This window comes from Panthera pardus, unplaced genomic scaffold, assembly GCF_024362965.1.
Source record: "Panthera pardus isolate Hobbes unplaced genomic scaffold, ASM2436296v1 HiC_scaffold_15, whole genome shotgun sequence".
Lineage (NCBI taxonomy): Eukaryota > Metazoa > Chordata > Mammalia > Carnivora > Felidae > Panthera > Panthera pardus.
The window spans coordinates 84086690-84111101 of record NW_026526710.1 but is presented as its reverse complement, the minus strand read 5'-3'; the positions used below and the strand labels follow the sequence as shown (position 1 = coordinate 84111101).

The 24412-nt window shown below is 37.6% G+C and overlaps 1 protein-coding gene across 1 annotated transcript in view; it reads right to left on the bottom strand.

The window, feature by feature from the left end:
* Positions 1-835: 835 nt before the first annotated feature.
* Positions 836-24412, bottom strand: part of CUNH18orf63 (chromosome unknown C18orf63 homolog) — a 33513-nt gene continuing 9936 nt past the window's right edge. The window contains exons 7-14 of the mRNA XM_053902843.1: positions 23899-23975; positions 18594-18703; positions 17676-17772; positions 17460-17563; positions 16119-16302; positions 5626-6651; positions 5349-5438; positions 836-4025 (exon numbers count right to left, since the gene is read on the bottom strand). Coding sequence (XP_053758818.1) covers positions 5382-5438; positions 5626-6651; positions 16119-16302; positions 17460-17563; positions 17676-17772; positions 18594-18703; positions 23899-23975 — 1655 coding nt within the window. The 3' untranslated portion in view covers positions 836-4025; positions 5349-5381. The remainder of the gene's footprint in view (positions 4026-5348; positions 5439-5625; positions 6652-16118; positions 16303-17459; positions 17564-17675; positions 17773-18593; positions 18704-23898; positions 23976-24412) is intronic.

The window sequence follows — 24412 nt, the reverse complement described above, 5'->3', positions numbered from 1 at the left end:
TAGATGTGACCAAGGCAAACACGTGAGGCATCCTCAGCACCCCCCTTTCTCTCAAACCCTAATCCAGTGGATGGTAGCTTTCACAACACACCCAGAATTAGCCACTCCTCATCTCCCCCCCCCGGCTGCCATGTGGCACACCTCTCCATCTTTGCCTGGATGACGTCAACAGCGTCTGGGCTGGTCCCCCTATTTCTTCTCTTGCGCTCCCCTCTGGCCTCAGTCTCTTCTAAATGCAGCAGAATGAGCCTGCTAAAACCCAGGTCAGGCCTTGTCCCCCTCTGGTCCCAACCCTATCTCCGTTAGTGTGAAAGTAACTATCCTTGCCAATACCATCAGATCTTATCTTCTGGTCTCCCCCATCTGGCTCTTTTTACTCTAGCCACTCCGGGCTCCCTGATGTCTCTTGAACATAACAGCCTGCAGAGTTCACCTCCTTCACATCTTTGCTCAAGGAAGCCTACCTTAACCATATCCTTTACTTTTCTCTATTTTTCATATACTTGTCACTTTCTAATACATTACATTATTTATTTGTCATGTTTATCATCTATCTCTCTCAGTGGTCACTGACATATCCCAAGGTCAGTGTTCATGGATATATCCCAAGCATCTACAATAGTGCTTGGCACATAGCAGATACTAAATAAATATCTATTGAATGAAATGATGAAGAACTTTTGAGAATGAAACTTTTGTGAAGTGGTGATGACCTAACTAGTTTACATGGATGTGGCAGCAAATACATGTGAAGAAAGGAAACCATAAATGTAAAATAGTTTGGAATTTATCCAAGTCTTTCCATTCCTATATGCAGTCACTCCAACACATGAAAAATACGCCTATTTGAATACCTTTATTTTCTTATTTTAACTAAGACACTACGTAGGATACAACAACAATGGACATTTTAAGCACCAATAAATGACCGTGACATCTTTAAACATTTATAAATACTAACCATTGCTAAGTATCAATAACTATCAATATATTGTCAGTTCCGTCATAACACCTGATGATGTGCAATTTGAAAAAGAGAGCGAAACTGGTTCATGAACTGGTTAATAATCATTGACAAACCCGTATTTTTTACCTATTTGCTATGGTAAGCAAATGCAAATAAAATGATATATAATAATGTATAATTTCAGAAATATATAATAAAAAATATAAACAGAAAAAATTCAAATATAGTAAGCAAAAAATACTGTGAAATTTAAACTATAAATCGTTCAAGAAAGGATATTTACATTTCTATGAAGATGATTCTTTAGCATTAGTTTGGCATATTGCCACAGGTTTTTAAATGAAATGGCTAATCTTTTAAGTTTCTGTATATAGGCAAACACAAAATTTTTTAAAATTGTAATGGTTCTAAAACTCACAGCTGGAATATGAAGAATGATTTGAGGGCAGGGTGGGGGTGGTGGCCATGATGCATATAAACCAAAATTTAAACAAGGAAGTACAATTTAGTTTTCCCTAATTAGGTTTGGAATTATCCTGGCTTTCAAAATTATAATCTTTAAAACGAAACAAAATCTTCATTAATTTCTTCAGGGAGTCTGAGCCAGTAATTCTCCCTGGGACCTCTTCTCTGAACATGGAATAGTAAATAATCAATCAATCTGTTCAAGTATCTCTATAGTAAATCATCTGTACATATATATGTTATATACATATATATCACATATATTTTTGTGGTAAGTTTTCATTAGGATAAATATTGTAAGAGCAAAAATAAACCTACTTTACACCAGAAAATAGGCTGATCCTAACACAAGCAGGCTTTGTCATGTAGGTTAAATTTATCTAAATGAAATAGTATCCTATAAATTAGTTTTAGACACTAATGGAGTGCAGGAGGAGCTAGCAAGATTATTTATATAAAGAACTGGGAGATACTACACACCAAGCAGTGGATTTATCTTTTTAATTCTTCCACTTAGTCTTAGAATCAAACAAGTCTTTATTACCTCAGGCATGAAGACTGGACAGCAGCAGGAGAGCGGCAGGAAGGCAGCGGGGAATGTGTGGGGCAGAGGGAAAGACTGGTTTCAAGAAAGTACATCCTGTGGATGACCGAGTGACCGAATACATATCCTTACTCATAGTATTTTCATTAACAGGTATTTTCAGCACAGCCTCACAAACACAATGATATACCACTTCTTACTGCAGTCTACTCATTATCTACCATACCAGTTCTAGAATAAGCAAGGCACACTCAAAATGGGCTTTAAACCGGGTGTGTTTCCCCATGAAAATGGTAAAATAATATTATAAAATAGACTCTGGAAAAAAGACATGCTTATGGTAAAAGACACACAGTAAATGAATTAGCCAGGCACAATTCCAAGAGCAAGAACCATATTTACAGTCTTCAAGTAGAGTTCGTATTCGCTTTTGCCTTTAATTGTAATGTTTAGCGAAGGAGCAAAAATAGTGAATCTCATTTTAAAAAATCAAAGTTCAAGTTATACTTGGTTCTCTGCTTATTTTTTTAAATTTAATGAAGAATTATTTCAGTGCAATATTAGTGAGGGTTTTCATTTCTTTTAAATATCTTACCACAGCTATTGTATCCCATTTTGTAAATTAAACATCTCAAATGTTTGAAAGCCAGAAAAATACTAATTAGGTGAGAAGCTCTATTTCTGTTCCTCATTTTTTATACGCTCAGTAATTTTTGTAACATGGACCAAAACGTCACTGTTGCATTTGCTTCCTTACTCTCAGGCTCCTACATCTTTGCCAGGAGCCCAGAGTGGGTTGGTTGGGGACTAGACTACACAGCCAATGGCAGTTCTGTGATTTCAGGGACACGGTGCTCAGCCCACTGCCTGGCACAGATCACACACATACAGCTGAACAAATAAATCTTCACGCCAGTATTTTGGTTGTTTGACTGAAGGCTCTAGTTCTTCTGTGAAATAGATCTTATGTTTACTGAGGACTTCCTGTCAGTTTGCATGTTAGACTAAAGTAAAATTTAGTGAGTCAGTGAAGACACTGTATACGGTTCACAGTACGTACACATATTTTTTTCTTTATGCTATCCCTCGTCGGGTAGAGAGCTGTATCAAGGTGTTTATGGGTGAACTTTATGCCGTACTGAATCTGTTTTAAAATAGTACAGTAAAGAGACACCTGGGTGGCTCACTCAGGTAGGCATCCGACTCTTGATTTCAGCTCAGGTCAAGATCTCATGGTTTGTGAGACTGATTCCCGTGTTGGGTTCTGCGCTGACAGTGCGGAGCCTGCTTAGGATTCACTCTTTCCCTCTCTCTCCCTGTCCCTCCCTTGCTCTCTCTCTCTGAAAATAAATAAATAAACATAAAAAATAATTCAGTAAGAAAAGTGAATCTGCGAGAAATAGGTGAAATATAGTGGCAAAATAATAATTATTGAAGCTGGGTGATAACTACTTTTTACACTATTTTTTAAAACTTATTTATTTGTTTATTTATTTAGAGAGCACGTGAGTGGGAGAGAAGGACAGAGCGAGCGAGAGACAATCTTAAGCAGGTTCCTCACTCAGTGCAAAGCCCAACGCAGGGTTTTGATCCCACGACCCTAGGATCATGACCTGAGCCAAAATCAAGAGTCGGACACTCAACTGACCCAGTCACCCAGGTGCCCCAGAGGCTCTTTACACTATTACCTGTACTTTGTATAGCTTGAAATCTTCAATGATAAAAATAATAAATTCAAAGAAATTTCAACAAAAATGGTTAAGGGCAAAATAAAGACATTTTCAACTAACAAAAACATTTCTATACTTGTCTATCTTTTACAAAATGGTTTATACAATATTGTAACCACAGTGAAAAGTTGGAAACAACTTAAATGTCAATCAGTAGGGACAGTTAATGTAGTAACACCCCCATGCTACAGAATGAATCCTATGTGCCCATGAGAATAGTGAGTGTCAGGTGATAAAGGAGGTTCCACAGCAGTGCACAGAACCTGATTTCATGTTCATAGGAGTGTGTGAATGTCCATCCACATTCAGAGGGTTATGTCTGCAAAGAGGAATTACAGATTATTTTTTAACTTTTCTCTTGAAACTGTTTTGTATTATTCAATTTTTTACAAGGTATACATTAACTTTATATTGGGCAGAAATTATTTTCTATAATGATATCCTGTAGTTTTTCTCATTATGCTATTATTTCTAGGTGATGGAATGATTTTTTTTTAACTTAAAAATTATCTTAGGTCTTGGGGCGCCTGGGTAGCTCAGTCGGTTAGGCATCCAACTTTGGCTCAGGTCATGATCTCACGGTTTGTGAGTTCGAGCCCCGCGTCGGGCTCTGTGCTGACAGCTCAGAGCCTGGAGCCTGCTTTGGATTCTGTGTCTCCCTCTCTCTCTGCTCCTTGCCCGCTCATGCTCTCTCTCTCTTTCAAAAATAAGTAAACATTGAAAAAAGTTTTAAAAATTATGTTAGTTCTTAAGTAATTCAAAGTGGGGAAGTTCTATACTTGTAAAAAATTATGAAATCTGGAATAGATTTATTTTTAAAATGAAAACATTTAAGGCATTTTAACAAACACACTTTTTTTCCTCAACCACCTACTGAGTGTATTAAAATGTAAGATGTCAAAAACTACATGAACTACATGATTTTTTAAAAAAAGAATATAATTATGTACCTTTCAGTTAATTGAAATCAGGCTGAAATTCTATTAATTACAGAAAGAAATAGCATATATAGAAGAAGAAAATGTTTTCTGTTTTGTTCATAAGGAATTTGAATTGAAAATATTCCAACAGTTCTGTGCAAAAAAAGTATTTGTGGATATTTTAGTAATACGTTTGTTCTTAGAATAAAACAGATGGCAGAATGGAATAAAATGTAATTTCCAGATGCATGGTTTTCTGAATTCGGTGACGTGGACTCAGCACTATCAGTTAAATCTCAAGTTTGTCTTTAGCCAGCGCTGCAATTTTGTGGCGTACATTTTAATGACTAACATCATCTTGGGTAAAAGTCCCAAAGGTACATGTTCCAGTGGTTGTGGAATCTTGGATCTTTGGGCCATCTGCTACTGCTATGACCTCTTAGTCTGCAAAGACCATGGAGCAGAGTGGGAGGCAGCCACAGTGGGACCTCTATCCACCTCATCCCTCTGTGGGGTCATTTACGATTTGCAGCAGACCCTGTGTATGGCCCTTATTAACGGACTGCACTGTTCCCAACATTTCCTATTTCCTTGTTGATTATAAAGCTTCAAAGAATTTAAAAGTAGCTCCTTCTTACCAAGAGGTTGGAGATCCCTAAATGTGGCAATTCCAGTTCAGATAATGTAATGAAAAATAAAGGAAAATAGGTCACCTAAGTTACCTGGTAGTCATGTCCTTCCTTCACATCCATGTTCTAAGTTTTAGGAATGATGAGAGATTTCTGAACTTTTGATTTGTCCCCATCATGTATCTGTAATCAGATTGAAGAATCACACTTGGTGAAAATGAACTGTATATACTTGCAGTTGTGTTAGAGCAGATATTCTATTTCTCATTATGTTTCCAGATGATCTTGGGCAAATCACTTAAATCTTTATTTAGGGATTTTAGGGGCCCACCATATGGTAAATACCCCAGATTAAAAAAATTTTTTTTACCTTGCTCCTAGGAAAACTGGACTGTCCATAATGGATAGTATTGGAATGAGGTCTCTTTGGAGCTTTTGAAGATTCTTGACACAATCTTCTTTTAGACCTCTGGGATGTTTTGCTTATCATCAATTTGTGGTCACTTACATCAGCTTTTATAGTCTGATTTATTGATTGTGGCTGCAGTAGTTGGGGATCTTCTGTTTCTGTGTCTGATTCAAAAATGTATGGTTGTTTTTTCATTTTTAGTGATTCGCGGCCTTTCCCCAAAATTTGTGTTATATATTTCCTTGTTAAACTTTCTTTTCTATTCACTTGGAAGTCAACTGCACTTTTTATTACACCTAAACTGTTATTTGATATATGAGATACTGAACTATTAGAGAGGTGTTTACTTTCATTTAAACTCACAGTTGGTGATTCTCCATTAGAAGAGGGATATTTTGTCATATTTTCACAGGACTCAGTATTTTTTCCTTGCAGAAGTCTGGAAATCTTCTGATTTAAATTTCTAGCATTCATCTGAATGTTATGATTAGATCTTTTTTTAATAGCTGGATCTAAATTCAGCTTGTCATTTTGGATCACACTAGTTTTAAGTGAAAAGAATTTAGATTCTCTAACAACATGCTGTTCCCTTTTCAGGTTGCCAGGTTCTAAGATCTTTTTATTCATCTGCAAGGATCGATTTTTGAAAACTGGTATGAATGTAGGGGCAGTATTATTCTGGGAGCTTAAGTCTGTGCCTTGAACTTGAAGGTTTCCTGTGTTGGGCTTTGGTGCTTCCAAATGTACTTGTGGTGCCTTGTCAGACGGGGATATTTTTCCGCTCTGAACAGACTGCTGCTGGAGATGCAGTGCTGAGGACACCCAGGTTTTCTTCAGCTGGCTGCCTGGAAGCTCCATCCTGTGGTTCATGGCTCCTGAACCTGGTACAAGACACTGAGCCAGGACAGGTCTGGTGCAAGGGGCCCGAGTCAGAGAGGACCTAAACACTTGTTTAGTGGTCAGATTAGGCGCCTTGACTTTGTTTTCCTAAAAGGATAGAGATTAGGAAAAATTTAAAATGTAAAAATGTTAATGGAAAAGAAATAATATATAAAATATCATCAAAAAAGAATACCAAATAACACTACAATATATAAAATAGAAAAGAAAAACAAAAAAACAAATGAGCCTTCTTGAGGAAACATGTACACTTCTTATGGTCTGCATCCTTTTTTACATGCCAACCTTTCAAGATATTTTAAGATGAAGATAGGCTCTACATTCTATACAAATTGACTATGAAAACTACAATTAGCTGCCCATTGCCCTCCAAGTATGTCCACGCTGTTCTCACGCAGAATGTCTTTCTTTCTTGTGTACACTTTTTTCCTTTTCAACTTCCCTTGTTTCTACTATCAGTATTAGGCGCGTGCGCACACACACACACACACACACACACACACACACACAAAACAGTAAAAGGTGGTGTTTGTAACTTTCAGCGTGCATGTTCCATCACCCTTTGAGGGTAGGAACCATTACTTATTTATTCTTACATACTTTACATTCTTTTATAAAAAAATGTTTTTTTAATGAATAAGAGACAGAGACAGAGCATGAGCGGGGGAGGTGCAGAGTGAGAGAGGGAGACACAGAATCCAAAGCAGGCTCCAGGCTCTGAGCTGTGAGCACAGAGCCCGACTCGGGACTCAAACTCACGAGCTGTGAGATCACGACCTGAGTGAAGTTGGAGCTTAACCGACTGAGCCATGCAGGTGCCCCTATACTTCACATTCTTAAACCCTTCACACAGTTACTACAAAATACTTATTCCAAGAAATTAAATGAATGGAAGAGGTGGCTGCATCTATACCAGGCCTTTAGTAGGATTTTGACTGTAGGGCAGTGGCTATCATTTGTATTTTCATTGTCTAAAAAGTGCTGGTGCCTGGTAGCAACTCAACAAGGATCTGTCAGACTGACTTGTCAGATACCCCAAAGAGAGCCAAGTATTTATAGTCTTTTAAAAGAAATTATGGGGGTGCCTGGGTGGCTCAGTCAGTTAAACGTCTGACTTCGGCTCAGGTCATCATCTCACGGTCCGTGAGTTCAAGCCCCGCGTCGGGCTCTGTGCGGACAGTTCAGAGCCTGGAGCCTGCTTCAGATTCTGTGTCTCTCTCTCTCTGACCCTCCCCCGTTCATGCTCTGTCTCTCTCTGTCTCAAAAATAAACATTAAAAAAATTTTTAAAGAAATTATGGTAATATAGATAAAACATAAAGTTTACCATTTTAACCATTTTTAAGTATACAATTCAGTGGCCCTGAGTGCATTCTTCATTGAACTTAAGGTGTGTAACCATCACCACTATCTGTTTCCACAACTTTTTCTTCATTCCAAACAGAAACTGTGTGGTCTTCGGCAGCAATTCCTGTTCTCTCTCCTTGCAGCTCCTAGGAACCTCTATTCTCTCTCTAGGTCTATGAATTTGCCCACTCCAGGTATCCTGTATAAGTGGAATCATACAATATTTGATGACTTTTTTATGTCTGGCTTATTTCACTCTGCATGTTTTCAAGGTTCATCCGTGTTGTAGCAGGTGTCAGAATTTCCTTTCTTTCTATGGCTGAATGATATTCCACTGCATGGAAATCCCACATTTTGTTTATCTAGCCACCTGTTAATGGGAAGTGTTCAGTCTTTTATTTTTTTAAACATTTTACTTTATTTTTTGAGAAACAGAGAGCACAAGCAGGGGAGGGGCAGAGAGAGAGGGAAACGCAGAATCCAAAGTAGGCTCCAGGCTCTGAGCTGTCAGCACAGAGCCTGGCATAGGGCTCGAACCCATGAATGTGAGATAATGACCTGAGCCAAAGTTGGAAGCTCAACCAACTGAGCCACCCAGGTGCCCCTATAGTCTTTTAAAATATGTATCTATCGAGTCCTAGTGTCTGTAAAAAAGTGACGTGTGACAATAATCTGAAACATGGAATGGGAGTTCTTTTCTCACTCTCTGGCATCAAAAACCCATAAAGTCACAACTTAAAAATTTTAAAAACTTATAGAAATAATGTGCAAACCCAGTGCAACTGACTTACCTCTCTCCACTACTGGAAATAAGCATTGGAAATAGGCAAAGAAAACGTAAGACAGCAATCCATTTATTGATTAGGCAGAATAAATCACACTAAAACTTAGTGGCTCAAAACAATACTTGTCTTCTCTCTCATGATTCTGGGAGCTGACTTGGCTTAGTTTGGAGTCTCTCACGGAGCTACAGTGAGATGACCCTGGGGCTGGCGTCACTTCTTCACTTGCGTGTGATGGTGGATCCTGGCTGTAAGCTGGATTAACTTCAAGCAGCCCCTCATTTTGCCTGAGATCCCAGAGCAAGTGTCCTGAGAGAGACAGTTTCTACCTGACCTAGCCTTGGAAGCCACACAGCATCACCTCTGCCACGGTCCTGCCCAGACCCAGGAGGAGGGAACATAGACTCCACCCTGCAATAGCCTGAGTGTTGTCATTGGTCATAAGGGCACGTGAATGGACAATCTCACGGCCATGTCAAAAAGCATTCTGTCTCTGGCCAGAACCTATGTCATCCCTTACCGACTTCAAGCCTCCAATGTCACAGTACCAAAGGACTGGTGCACTTTGCAATGAAGTTGCACAAAAATCTGATGCAGGCTTTAGAGCGGCTTAAAGAGGAGATATGGTGGGAGATGAAGGAACCATGGCCCAATTATGTCTCCACACCAACAAGGTGCCATAGGATATCCCCCAAGGGGCTGAGTTGCCATACAGGCCTCACAGAGATGGAAATTCCAAGTGTAAATATGGTTCTTGCTTCACTTCCACCTTTCTCATCACATGTTACCCTAAGCCAGAACTACGTAGAGAGAGGAATTCAGAAAAATAGACTTCTAGCATACTTAAGTTGACATAACACAAAGTCTACATGGAGAACAATATTCATTCTCCTACCCTGGTTATTCTTGGGAGAAGTGGGAAGACTCTAAGAAAAATTTGGGGTGAGGTTTGAGTTGATGCTAAAAACAGATGAGGAGGGCTCACTTCTTGTTTGTCTGTATATTTCTCAAGTTGGAGGCTTATCCATGTCAGTAGGGCAAGAATACACTTTACTTCCCCATAATTTTCAGAGGGCACCAAAGACCCAGACAGGTTTCATGACCCTGAGTGAAGGGATACAGAGGCTGACCAAGGAATAAGAGCTGGCTTATAACCCCTGCAGATTGCTACCTTGAATGAAAAAGCACGCGTCACAAAGGGGTTTGTATTAGTTTGATAGCGATGCTGTCCCTATGGATGGGGATGCCACTACCATGACTGAGTGGCTTAAGCAACAGAAATGTATTGACTCAAAGTTAAGGAGGCTAGAAGTCTGAAATCAAGGTGTTGTTAGGATTGGGGCCATGAAGAAAGTATCTGTTCCAAGCCTCTCCTCTTGACTTGTAGATGGTCATCTTCATGTTCACATGGAGGTCTCCCGGTACATGTGCCTGTCTCCAAATTTCTATTTTATATAACATTACCAGTCATATTGGATTAGAGGCCCATTCTATTCCAATATGACCTGATCTTAACTAATTATATCTGCAGTGATCCTATTTTGAACAAGATAAAATCCTGAGATACTGGGGTTAGGACTTCAACACATGAATATGGGGCAAGGAGGACACAATTCAACCCATAACAGGGTGTGATGTGTCCTTCTGAAGGCCCTCTGTACAAGGGAGCTAGGAGAAAACCCTGCACACTATCTTCGTCAAGATACTTCATGAGCAGAGACCACAAACATCAGACCAATCTAGGTCAAGAAGTGAATGCCTCCCTCACCCCTGCATTACCCAGCTGTGACCGTGTGATGGGTATGGTGGACTGAAGTTCATCGTCCAGCCTATCCTCTGTCTAGTGTTCCTTCCTAAACCGGTGCCTGGAAATCTAAAATGGACATTTTCTCCTTTGCAGCTAGGGTTCAGAATACAATTTAGGATCAACTAATCAGACACAATCATACATTATCTGGAAGGAAGAAGTGAGATAAAACCACACTTCTGCAGTTTCTGCTGGAAAGTTCAATTATGAATGCCTTTGCTATTTTAGTTGCAGAGTTAGCAGAAGTTAAGTATCCACGCATCATTTTTGTAGGTGTCCAGAAACAGAGCTTACGGCATTCATTCTCATGGACCATATTAAGCAAATACACCAAATGTCCTCAGCCTACACAGCCTTTTCTTGTATAGATACTACCATGAGGAAAATAAGAATTCTTAAATTTCAATGAAATTCTGCCTCAAAGAGAGCTTTTATCAGAAGTGACTGGGTCATCTTAAAATGTTTCAATATGTATAGATCTCCATTTGATGAAAAAAGGGTTGAAGAACTAAGCCATTTTTTGACCCTTGGGTTTCATAAACTATAGTAACTTTTAAACAACATACCTACTACTTGAGATTCCAAAAGAAAAACTTGTTCTAAGCAGATTCATATGAGAATAGATTACTTGTATTCTGACATAAAACTTACATAGAATATGTGTCTGAAATATGCTTATATTCACACCCTGTTTTGTTTTCACCTGTGTTAGGAACATACATCTGATGAAAATAACTTCCAAGGACTTGTTTTGCCCCCTAGCTTGTCAATGTATTATTTCCTCATTCTTTCAACTCCTAAAATAAATAGCCCAAAGGGTGAAACCTCTAGGTTTATATTCAAAATTTATAAAAAGACTACAAAAAAGTACTATGTAAAGAGCAGATGAGATCATAAATAATTCATAGAACTTAAAATACTTAAATGGTCAAAAACCAAAGCTTTATGAAGTCATAGCTGAACAAAAATCATATGCTTTACTACATTATTATCATTATTCTGCCAGGTATCACTGGCAAATGTGGCTAAGTTGACTTTTAACTTCTAGAACTCTACATACAATTTACATAACTTGATGCATTAACATAAAGTGTAGAGGAAAACCAAAAGCCTTAACCTATATTTAGATATGAATAGATGTCATTTAATGGAGTCCTAGAATTAAGGTCATGATTAAATGAAACTTGAGGACTGACCGAAATGACTGATCAAATGTGTTTTACTAAAATCTGGTTCTGTGTACTACACCACCTGAGTGTTTCTTGATTAAAGTTGAACCATATGAGTGAAGTCATATGATATTTGTCTTTCTCTGACTGACTAATTTTGCTTTAAGAGACAAAACAGATGAACATAAGGGAAGGGAAAAAAAAATAATATAAAAACAGGGAGGGGGACAAAACATAAGAGACTCTTAAATATGGAGAACAAACAGAGGGGTTGTGGGAGTGGGGGTGGGCTTAAATGGGAAGGGGCATTAAGGAATCTATTCCTGAAATCATTGTTGTAATATAGGTTAACTAATTTGGATGTAAGTTAAAAAAAATTTAAAAAAAAGTTGAACCAGAATTCAGTTAAGCTTAGATCTAACCACAGGCTTGTAGGAAATATGAGGTTTAGAAGAATATGTTAACTTCAAATGACATGACCTAAGAAAGCAACAGTCAGTTCCAGAATATGGTACATTCTCCAGGGCAAATGGTCCAGTTCTTCCAGCAAATAACTGACATAAATAAAAGGAAAGTGGGGAAGGGGGTTGGAATATTATAGAATAAAAGAGACTTAAGAGATAACAACCAAATGAAATTACGTGGACCTTGATTGGATTATGATTTAAACAAAACCTCTAAAATTAATCTTTGAGATTAATAGGGAATTGGAATATGGGCTGATACTACATGATACTAAAGAATTATTGGATAATTTTTTAAAAGCTCCTGTCAGATAGAAATGCATACTAAAGTCTTTACAGATGAAACAACATCACATGTTGGGTTGTTGGTTTTTTTTTAAGTTTATTTATTTATTTATTTTGAGAGATAGAGAGGAAGAGAGGGAGAGAGGGAGAGAGGGAGAGAGGGAGAGAGGGAAAGAGGGAGGGAGGGAGGGAGGGAGGGGGAGGGGGAGAGAGAGAGAGAGAGAGAGAGAGAGAGAGAGAGAGAGAGAGAAAGTGTGAGTTGGGGAGGGGGAGAGAGTCCCAAGCAGTCTCCACCCCGTCAGCATGGAGCCTGATGCAGAGCTTGAACCCACAAACTGTGAGATCATGACCTGAGCTGAAGTCGGATGCTTAACTGAGTCATCCAGAAGTCCCACATCTTGGGTTTCTTTTAAAATAATACTCCAGTTTACTCCCCACCCAAAAATATGTCAAAGAAGGGCTAGATGCTAGACATATGAGAGTTTTTTATAGTAATTTCTTTTACCTATCTTTGAGAATTTCAATCAGTTTATTAAAAAAATCTAGTCTGGTAAAGCACTCCTGTTAATTTAATGTTTTAAAAAGTCAGCTGAGTTTTATCAAATAGTCTGATCAATTTATTTTTTACTTAAAAAAATTTTTTTTAGGGGCGCCTGGGTGGCTCAGTCGGTTGAGTGTCCGACTTCAGCTCAGGTCATGATCTCACAGTTCGTGGGTTCGAGCCCCATGTCAGGCTCTGTGCTGACAGCTCGGAGCCTGGAGCCTGCTTCCGATTCTGTGTCTCCCTGTCTCTCTGCCTCTCCCCCGCTCGTTCTCTCTCTCTCTCTCTCTCTCTCTCTCTCTCTCTCTCAAAAATAAACATTAAAAAAAATTTAAAAAAATTTTTTTTAATGTTTATTCATTTTTGAGAGACAGAGACACAAAGTTGCAGACGTGGGGAGGGGCTGGGAGAGAGGGAGACACAGAATCAAAAGCAGGCTCCAGGCTCTGAGCTGTCAGCACAGAGTCCAAGGCAGGGCCTAAACCTATAAACTGTGAGATCATGACCTAAGCCAAAGTCGGACACTTAACCGACATGGGGACTGAGCCACCTAGGTACCGCTATTTTCTATTTTTTAAACTTCCGCATTTTAGACTACCTGAATCTTAGAGCTAACATGTGGTGTAGCAATAACAGGAACTAACATTTACTGAGAGCTCACTGAGTACAAGGAACAGTTCTAGGTATTATCTGATCCTAAAGCAAAAAACAAAATACCGCAAAGTACCGTGAAGGACACGGTGACAGGTTGCTCAGATTCCCTTCACAGAAGGGCTGCTGCCCCCACTCCTGGGAGTTGGCCCCTGCATGGGCCAACCTACCTCATCATAGGACATGCCTGTCCCCGAGTGGTGCAAATCCAATGGCAGATGCAGGAGGGGGCACAAAGGCCTGGCTATTTGGATAAAAAACCACCATGATGAGCTGTTTTAGCCTTCGAGTTCCTCAGAAGGTTGGCCAAGGCTACCTGCTACCTGCTTTGCCCTTGACCTTCTCCCTTGACCCCATGTTCTTCCATCCTCACGTTCTGCAAGTGTTCCAGGTTCAGCCCCAGTAAACATCGCATGCACTAGACTCCAGAGTCCGCTTCCTAGAGAGCCCAGTTTGCAACAAATGTTATTAACACCGCCACTACCATGCCTTGTTTTACAAGGCAACTGAGGCACAAGGAGATCAAATAACTTGCCTAAGCTTATGCACATAGTAAGGGTTCTAGAGCCAGAGCTCTTAACCACAGATGTAAACTTTCCCCCGTTTTGTGACTAAGAATCTGCCTCTGGGGTTTCAGTTCTAATTCTGCAATGTATTTAACTGTGTGGCTTTGGTTAAATTACTTGGATGCTCTGAGCTTCAGTTTCTTCTGCAAAACTTGGAAAACAATTCTTTATTCCAAGACTGTGTTTTTATGATTAACATGAAATAATACACATAAAAGCAGCTGGCACACAGAAGGCATTCAATAAAACTGAGAATGATAAATTCTTACTGTCAAGAGGAATATAAAGACCAGGGTTTCCAATTAAGTGTTGTTTTACATTGAAAAAGCAAATCTGAACAAGTATACTGTCCAGATTCACTATTTCTAAAACAGACCTGGGACGGAAATAATTAAGTATTCAATAAATACACCCAATAAAAACGCATTATGTATTGACGTATTTTCTTCTTAATTCCACAGATATGGACTTGGCCAGCAACTAAACTTCTAAAAATGTTACGTCTGGGCAAAACTTACGATTCGTTATCATAAGGATGTCAGTTGGAATTGGTTCACTGACGTTCTTTTCTTCGAAAATGGCCTTGGCTATTGGCCCTGACACCTAAATGGGCTGCCATGTTTTCACACCATTTACATGGGGTGTCCCTGAGGTGTCCCTGACTCAAGGGTACCAAAGCCCCATGCTCACCAGGGACAGAAAGTGCAGCCTGGTCTGAAAAGATAAATGGGGACTATCAGATACTAGCACTGGCAAATGTAGTTGAGGATTGTAAGAGAATGACAATAGAAACAAAAACTGAAAGAATGCCACAAGCCACAGCAAGTCAATGCCACGGGAAACCTGAAATCATTGGAGCAGTGGAAACTACAATAAACAGAGGACACAGCGAACCAAGAAAAGAGATTAAGCAGACAATGCAAATATTCATACAATTCATATTACAATTCAGACTACTCAAATTGTTCAAACTTTCTTCTTTCCCTTTTATGAAAACACAATTATCATTTATAAGAAAGATCATTGTTGAAATTTTTTAATGAAGTTTCCTTATATTTGTTTCTCAAAAACTTCCCTTTCAATTTTGTTATCTGTTGACAAAGAAATCATATTCTGGTGAGTGTAAAGATAGCCCAGAATACTTTCTTCATCAGTATTACTTAATTGCTGGTACTTCTTCACAAGATTTCACTTCCCGTATCCTCTTACAATGAAAACGTTATTGATTTAATTCGATTTCTGTAAACAGAATTATACAAAGGCTTTTTTCATCAACCAGACTCAAATGAAGTGGCAATTCATTTTTTAATTTTTTTTTTCAACGTTTTTTTATTTATTTTTGGGACAGAGAGAGACAGAGCATGAACGGAGGAGGGGCAGAGAGAGAAGGAGACACAGAATCGGAAAGAGGCTCCAGGCTCCGAGCTGTCAGCCCAGAGCCTGACGCGGGGCTCGAACTCACGGACCGCGAGATCGTGACCTGGCTGAAGTCGGACGCTTAACCGACTGCGCCACCCAGGCGCCCCTGAAGTGGCAATTCAAAGTACACTTGGATTTGTATGAGGCGAATGTTTCCAAACTATACTATAAGATCATTTATTTATTGAAAAAAAAAAAAAAACTTTTAATGAACATCTATTTTGTACCAGGTACTTGGTATAAGAAAATGAATATGATATTTGTCCTCCAGGAGTTCATGCTAAATTAGAATAGACCAGTAAGCAACTATTACTATATTACTATGTTAAATACAGTAATAACAATAAATGTCAGTGACAAATGATCAAGTACAATCACATCAAATAGCATTAGGGAAACACTGACCTGAGAGAAAAGAATTCTAGCACAATGGGCTAGGTAGTCCCTCACAGAGAGCAAGAGATCCAAGTAAGATAGGTGCATACTAAGTCTTGGAAAACTCAGTAGGATATGAAATCTCTTACCTGTACATGAGGCTTCATTAGTTCTTGTGTGTAGTAGCATGGTTTCGTTGTCATCTTTATGGGAAAGCCACATATATGAGGCAGTTTAGATTTTAAATCTGAAAGGAAACTTTGCAACACACCTTCCAAATCTACTCTTGGAAAGAACTGTATAGGCTGACTTCTGATGCAGCTGAGAGGGTATCTGAACAATGTTAACGAATAATAGAATAGTTTTTGTACTTAAGAGAGAGCAAATTCTATGGAATTAAAAAGTAATTACAATAGTAACTGTTAAAAGGCACGCATAACTAAATCCTATTTTATACATTTCATATTTCATATTTTCCAAAGCTAAAAGTATGTTTTATCACAGGGATCTTGATTCCTTCTATTTTAACACTCCAGACTGCTTATTGTGTCCTTATCACAGAGCTGGCAGACTAAGATATTCCAAAAATGATTTATAACAAAGACACTATGACCTTTATAGATTACAAAAATAAGTATTTATAATAAACAATATGCCGTAAAAATTCGGTACAGAGAAACAACACATACAGATTGTATTCAAGCTCCAAAAGCAGAGCTTTGAGAAAAGTGGTTACTTTTCTAATGAAAAATATTCTGAGGACTTGGAACAATGTCTTTGCATCTAATGAAAGGGAGCAGTTGATCTCTGTCAGCCTCAATTTTACATTAAGATTTGGGCTAGGAAGTGTAGAATGCAGAAAGAGAACATAATGGCTCTTCCTTCTTCCAGTCTGAAACTCTAGCAGGTCGGAATACAGAGACAGGAATGTGAAATCAGTATCAATTACAATTGAAGAGTTTCACCTGAACACATGTAATCATTATTAAATTTAAAATAATGTTAAGAAAGACATTTTCTTAAATCATTCAGGTGCATTAAGTGCAAGTGAGATCCTCTAAATTTTGCCTGTGAGATGAAATAATCTTCCAAAAAGAAAAATCTCTGTTAAAAGACAAATTCTTTTAATTCCACCCTTTCAGTAATATCCAAAATGCCACTGGAGGGAGCCCCTGACTAAGGAGAATTCTAGGGTTATTTTCTAGGATTATTTACTGTCTACTAGCAATCATGTAAACATTTTTCTAGGTACTCTGAAGTTCCTTTTGTTGCCTAAAATGTTGCAATGGCGTTTAAGAGAAAAAACATCATTATTAAGCTCATCCTTAATTTAAAAAAACTAAGGAAAACAAGAAACACTCAAGCAGAAGAAAAAGAAGTTAGAGGGGAAAGCAGTTTCATTTAGATGCAGAGAAGATTGAAAAGGATGATGCACATCAGGGCCAGAAGCAAGACTGGATCATGAGGCTGGCAGGGGGCTTCTGTTATACATGATGTGTAAAGGATATGTGAAGATCCTTTCTCCTATCATTTTGAAGTAGATGCTGCAGTATATTTTAATATTTCCACAATCTTCTGGAAGTTTATAGCCATACTGAAAATTAAGAACCAAGCTGAAATTCTCTCAAGAGAAAGCTAAACTTGGGTTAAATCATAAGAAGCAAAATCAAATAGCTTCTAACATAATACACGTTTCTATTCCTTACCAGGTCATCCCAGTGCATCTGGAAATCTTCATATGAATGAAAAGGACAGTCAGGGGGTATGGTGTGAAGAATACTTATTATTTGTCCCCTTTTCATACTATGAAAAATAAGAGTTGATAAAATATTCTTGGATATCATTTTATTTAACTATGTAACTTAATTTAGGAAGTATTCAAAAAGATTTAGCAACTCTCTTTACGTAAGTAAAAACTAATCATTTGCTCCTAGTTCCTAACACACACTGTAGTAAATCTCAACAACCAGAATTGTTAGGAAAAAGTGAAATTGAATTGATAAAAACAACATGCCAGTTATAAACACAAAATAATGACTAATAAAATGTTGCCACACAGAAGCGTGCCTATAACTGTTAGACATTAGGGAAAAGTCTATTAAGAGTTGAATGAATCAGAGTCAAACCCGTGTTCCCTATCTACCTCTTCCCTGCTTTGATGATTAAATTATCATGCATATTCTCTTAGTTAATTAAAGTTCTTTTTCCTAAGCAGGTTAAAATTTCATCCCAATAGTCCTATTTATATAAATAATAAGCCATTTTTCCCCTACAGATGGTACAATCTTAAAAAACAGCTCATGTCAAATGATAATGAATCGTTAATTATACGTAAAGTTTATAAGGTTTTATTGATATTATAATAGTTGTAATTTCATAATGAGCTATCTAGAAATTTTACTTTTGTAAAAATTATATTTAACAAAAATTTAAGTGTATAATAAAATTATTTTACTAATTTGATAAAGGAAATTGATGACTTCTGTAAGTATGACAACACTTTTCAAGTTACAAGTCAGTTTCAAAAATTCCTTTATACTTTCGTACACATTGATGTCGAAGCAAAATGAGAGAGAACCACTACACCTTGGACCCACCCCAGATGCTACAAATTGAAATCTCACCTTGGCAAAACGTAGCACCAGTTGCTTAAAATTGAATGTCCTTCAATGATGGCCTTCTTGTTAGTATCAAAATCCTTGATAACACTCTGAGAAATATCAAATTCTCTTAGCTTTTAATAGAAATAAGATTTAATGCATTAGTCCTCAAAAGATTTTGTGAAACAAAAGGAACATTAAAAAACACATATCTCACACACATGTGCACACAGTCAATTACCAAGTCGTGTTAAAGGCTTGGTTACATTGGAGGTGCATGACACCTCACATAATGCAATCAGTGTTTCAGTTCACCCTGCTTCTCTCTATACAACACATCACGTATTTTATGCTTTCTCTCACTTTCCAACCTCAATGCCTATCTTGTACTTATTTCAAATGGTTTTCAATGTTTTGATGATGTTAGTTTATAGGAAGTTGAATTCTTTCTAAAGGAAGGTATTTACATTTTGTCAGAATAGCATCTTTACTAATTTTTTCTTTACTTTTAAAAATTTTTTTAACTGGAGAATGAGTCAGAGAGTTGTTCCTCTATTTGGTCTTTGGGAGGGAGAGCCAATACTCAACTCTCCTTCTGTATCCTTTCTCTATCTCCTGGAATGCTTTTCCTCTGGTCCTCAGGTGCCCTATCTGCAGGGTATTTAAGCTTATAGTTTGCCAAGAATTCTTCATTTACATTTCCTCACCCTCTGGGACATTTTAATACAGTGAGTCAAAGATAAGGAGGGACTTCGTTGAAGTGAAGAATAAAGTATTAATGTCCTCCTAAGAGGACACTGTATTAGGGTCAGAGAGAATGGTTCATAATTTCATAATCCCTCATCCCCTTTTTAACATATCATCATACAGCTTTTGCGAAATAATGGCCTAACTTCATTCTCTACTGCTTTTCACTAAACTTCAACTAAACAGGCCAATTTTTTTGTTGTTGCCTAGACAGGTCATAACAATACGCTTGCTGAAAGCATTGCCCTTACTCTGATTTATCTGAGTTCTACCAGTAAAAGCCTTATAGGCCTAGAGCTAGACCCATCTCCTCTGTTCAGTGACTGATCCTTCTCTGAATTCTGACAGCGTTTATTAAGACTACTGGAAATGAGGGAACAGGGCAGAGCAGGAAAACATGAATGTAGAAACAGGAAGATAAGATGTGCTGGTTATGTTGTGAGGTAAGAGAGCAAAGACACTAAGAATGAATATTGTTCCGTGCACTGGAGATAAATCTTGCACTGTGACATGCTGTGCGTAAGAGATGAGTTGTCTAATCTGTGACAGAAGAAAGGATGGTCAGTACTGGGATGGCTATGAACATCAGGAAAGACTGACTACAGGTGAATAAGTAGATTATTTGAGAGAAAACAGAACCCAAAACTGAATCCAGAGAGGATAGATATGTCCAAATGTTCACAGTTTATGGGTTCTCATATACACCCACTTACATTAGCTTGAGTTTATATTCTTCTGCCTATCTCAACACTATTCAGAGACCCAAGAAAATTGCTGCAGAGACCTCCACGGTACCAGCACTTAAGGTCTATATTGGATTTTCTCAACACAGATTTTTCTGAAGACTGGAAAACTACCCAAGTGTTCACCATACACACCCCCCCAAAGACATTTAACCTCTTATATGTATTTACTTAACAAATATTTATAACATGTCCTTATGTGAACAGACCTTCACTAACAAGAAAGTACTCGGTAAATATCACTTCTTCCTTATAACACCAATCTAAAGAATTTGGACTTTATTTTCTCTAAGCAATGTTGAGATACTAGAGATATTTAGGTTGGGGCTGTCTGTTTTAGGAAGAGAACTCTGCTGACACTGTGAAGAATTAGAGAGTAAATAAGAGGAAAGGCTAGAAAAAAGGCCAATATGGAGACCAATTTTAATAGTTTGGGCAAACAAGAGGGCCTAAATTAGAGCAATGGAAATGGAGAGAGAGGAAGAGATTTCAGAGATCAAGGGAGGCTTTAATGGCTGATTGGATACAGGAAGCAAGAGCCAAGGATAACTCTGAAGTCTGTAGCTGGGTAACTTATTGGCTGTTGATGCCAGTAACCAAGAATAAGTACAAAGGAAGAACACAGTTGAGGCGAGGGAGGGTGACAAATAAATAATTCAGTGTTACACATAACCAAGACTGCACATCATGAGTACACTCCTGTGACAGTTTCTGAGAGGGCAAGCTGCAACTATACGAGAGTATTAGGGAGGTACCAGTGCACCAGCTCACCACTGAACTAGTTGAACCTGCTAAGGAAAAGACAGGCATGCTGAAAATGGAACCCTAGGGAATAGTAACACTTAAAGTGTGATAAGAGAAAGAAGAACCACGAATGAATGGTACGAAATTCTGGATAAAGCAATTTCAGGGAAATCAAATTTCAGATGATTTCAAGAAGGAAAGGGTAGAAAACACTAAGTTCCAAAGGTTTCAAATATGAATTCCCTCAAACATCTCCTTTTTCTCTGAACTCTAAAGTCATGTAGTTCCTACGACACTTAGTTTGATACTAGATTGTCAAACATGGTTGTTTAATTGTTGTATTTTTTTTTCAATACATTTTAAGTATCCACTCCTGTCAGGCTCTATTGGACGTACAAATCTGAGTCAAGAAACCTAAGGCTAGGTGAAGGAAGTATGATGCAGTGTAGAAGAATGAACAGAGTCAAAGGAAAAACTGTAAATCCTGAATCTCTTTCTTACTACCCTTCATGACCCAGAGCAAGTTACTTAACCTCTGTCCCAATTTGCTTCCGTAAGGGGAATGAAAGTATAGAAAATAAACTAGAAAGGGGTGAGATGATAAACATCCTCCTCCTCACTTTTATTCCCCTCACCTGACCTATAACCAATACTAGATTTTGATAAAAGGAAAATTCAATGTAATTATCTTTTAGTCTACATGGGGAACAAAGACAAATAAGGCAAAACCAACACTCTCAAAGGGATTACAACTTAGTAGGAACACAGACATGTATGAAACCAATTTTTATAAAGGAATGTGAAAAATGCCATATCAAAAATTTAGGTACAGTGAGATTTAGAGGAGCTAATGATCAATTATAATTTAGGGAATCAATAGAACAAGTGTGCGTTGAATACATAATGTTGAGTAGAAGACAGAAGTACATCTTCTCCATTTCTGGTGTTTGCTTCCATGTTGAGAAAGCTCTAACACATATTCCTGATAGCTCCCTACCCTTTCATTCATTCCTCCCTAGGGCAGATGGGGTGACTTACCTGGTTGATAAAATTGGGACAATTCCTTCTTCCTCCTCTTGGGAGCTGGCCTGCTGGCAAAGAGTAGTGTACTGCATTCTGTCATATTGGGGTTGGTGCCTGATCTCCCAAGGGAGCTCTGGGTTTCCACTACTCTCATACATAGGTGGGGAATCTACTTAATTCTAGGGTTCAGATAGGCTACATTCTTTAACAACTGTTTTTTTTTTCAATAATAAACAGTGTGACCATATATAAATTAAATAAAATGGAGACCAAACTTGAAAAAACCAGTTAAGCCATGCAAGTAAAACCTAATTTAGCTCATTGTATAACAAGTGAAATTTAATTTCAATTATTTCTTGTAAATACTCTAAAAATCATAAAACTTAAATTGTTTTCCAAAACAGAGTAAGATAATAACTTTTAACCAGTTACCTGTCATTTTGAAAACTCCATTACTATAACCAATTATTATAAAGATAAAATAGTTTCCACATTTTCATTATATAAGCTGTCCTGTCACAACACCCTTCTGAGCTTTATTCCACTGTTGGCTTGAAGACTCCTGGTTCACAAATTATTCTTTTATGTGCAATAAATGCAATAAATACAATAAATACAATAAATACAACTTTAACTGATCTGATTTTACTTTTAACAGACTCCAGTTCATACAGGTTGGGCCAGTATTCTATTAGGTTAGTGCCCCTTTCACTCTCAAAAGTATCCATTTTGGACCATAAATTATATTCTCATCCTAATAATAAAGGTGGTATTCTGATTTCTATATGTCTTATTCTTCTTTGTCAATCTCTAATTGATTCGAAACTCGGGTATATAAAACACAAGTATAATCTATAGAAAATTCAAAGGGCAGTAAAGCATGATATTAGTCCTTAAGAAGCTTATTATAAAGTAAATTGGCAATATGAAAAATGAGTATAATTATAATAAACACACAAATAAGTATGTGAGTATGCTTCATAATAGCATGAAGGTTTAAAAGAGGCTGGGAGGTCACCATGGCTCCAGGCTTTGGGACGTTTCCTCTCAGTACAAGATATTCATGTCATGCTGTCCATTCCATTTATTTTTATGCAGGTCAGTTTCCCTATTTGCTTACACAATTCTTAAGGGCCAGAAACTAGATCTTATTTACTTTTGACTTGCCTAGTGCCTCAATATAACAGGTAATCAAAAAATTAAAGAGAAATATGAATGGAGTAGCATTGGAGCTGGCTCTTAAAATATGAGTATGATCTATAACTAATCAGAGGGTCACTCTAAGCAAAGGAGGAGTCATCCGTCTCAACTTGGACACTACTGACACTTTGGGCTGGATAACTCTTTGTTAGGGTGGAGTTATAGTGATATCCCACGCACTATAGGATTTTTTAGCAGCATCCCTGACCTCAAACCACTAAACGCCAGTAGCAACACAACCCTCCCCCTTTGTCATAATCAAATTTTTCTCCAGACATTACCAAATATCTCCTGGGGAGCAAAATCATTCATTTCCTTCTCCACCCCCCCTCTACTGAGAACCACTGAAACAGAAGAAAGAAAATAATATTTATTGAGTTACTATTAATCTGTGTCTATGCTGGGTGTTATGAGAATTAGTAAAAGAAAAGACATATCCTTCTACTAGGAAGGCAAAAACCATTATAAGAAAATAGATGCAAAAAAAATGCTACTAGAATGCTAATGAGGGGATATGATATTTAGTATGAACCGAAACAGTGCTTTTAATATTTGGAGGTGAAAACAGAGGCAAGTAGTGAATGCTGAGGCAAGGGAGGGTTGTGGAGAGTCTTGAAAGTCATCTAAAGAGATTTTTTGAACAAGAAAATATGATTAAATCTGTGTTAAGCTGACAGTATGTTGTTTTCTTTGAGTAAAAGATTTAGAACAATATCAACATATTAAGCATTTAATACTATGGATATTGATAATAAAAAGCTCTTATCACTCTTCTTATTAAAAACCAAAATCTACTAGCATGTTGGTAATAATAATAGTACATTAAGTATATAATAAATCTAGTAAATTATAGAAATCAAAATATGTGGTACCTCAGGTGGTGGCAGTCTGATTGTGTAAGCTTCTATACTTAGACAAACTTGAGTTTCAGTTACATTGATGTCTAATACTGAAAATAAAATATTTAACTGTGAATTTTATAGAACTATTACCCCCATCTTATCAAGTTAACAATTTTAGTAATGAAAGAAAGGACTTTAACTTAATTTATCCACGTTAGAAACTCAGTTAAGAATATGTATTTTTTCCTCACGTGGTAAAATTTTTAAAAATCACCATATAATAATTGAGAGTCTGCAGATGAGACAGAGGCCTGAAACAACACTGATATATGGCCATGTATGTGTTGAGGGGTCATAGGGCAGGGTTACAATAAAACAGCGAGTCATCCTACAGTTGAGTGAAAAATTCAATAAATACCTTTTACAAGCCTCGTGTCTATTATTATATATTATATGTGAAAAATGGACACTGTCTTCTGAAATCAGGAGAGGTACCACGCAGAGCTCCTGACTTCATAGTCTTTTCCTAACAAATGCTTATCAA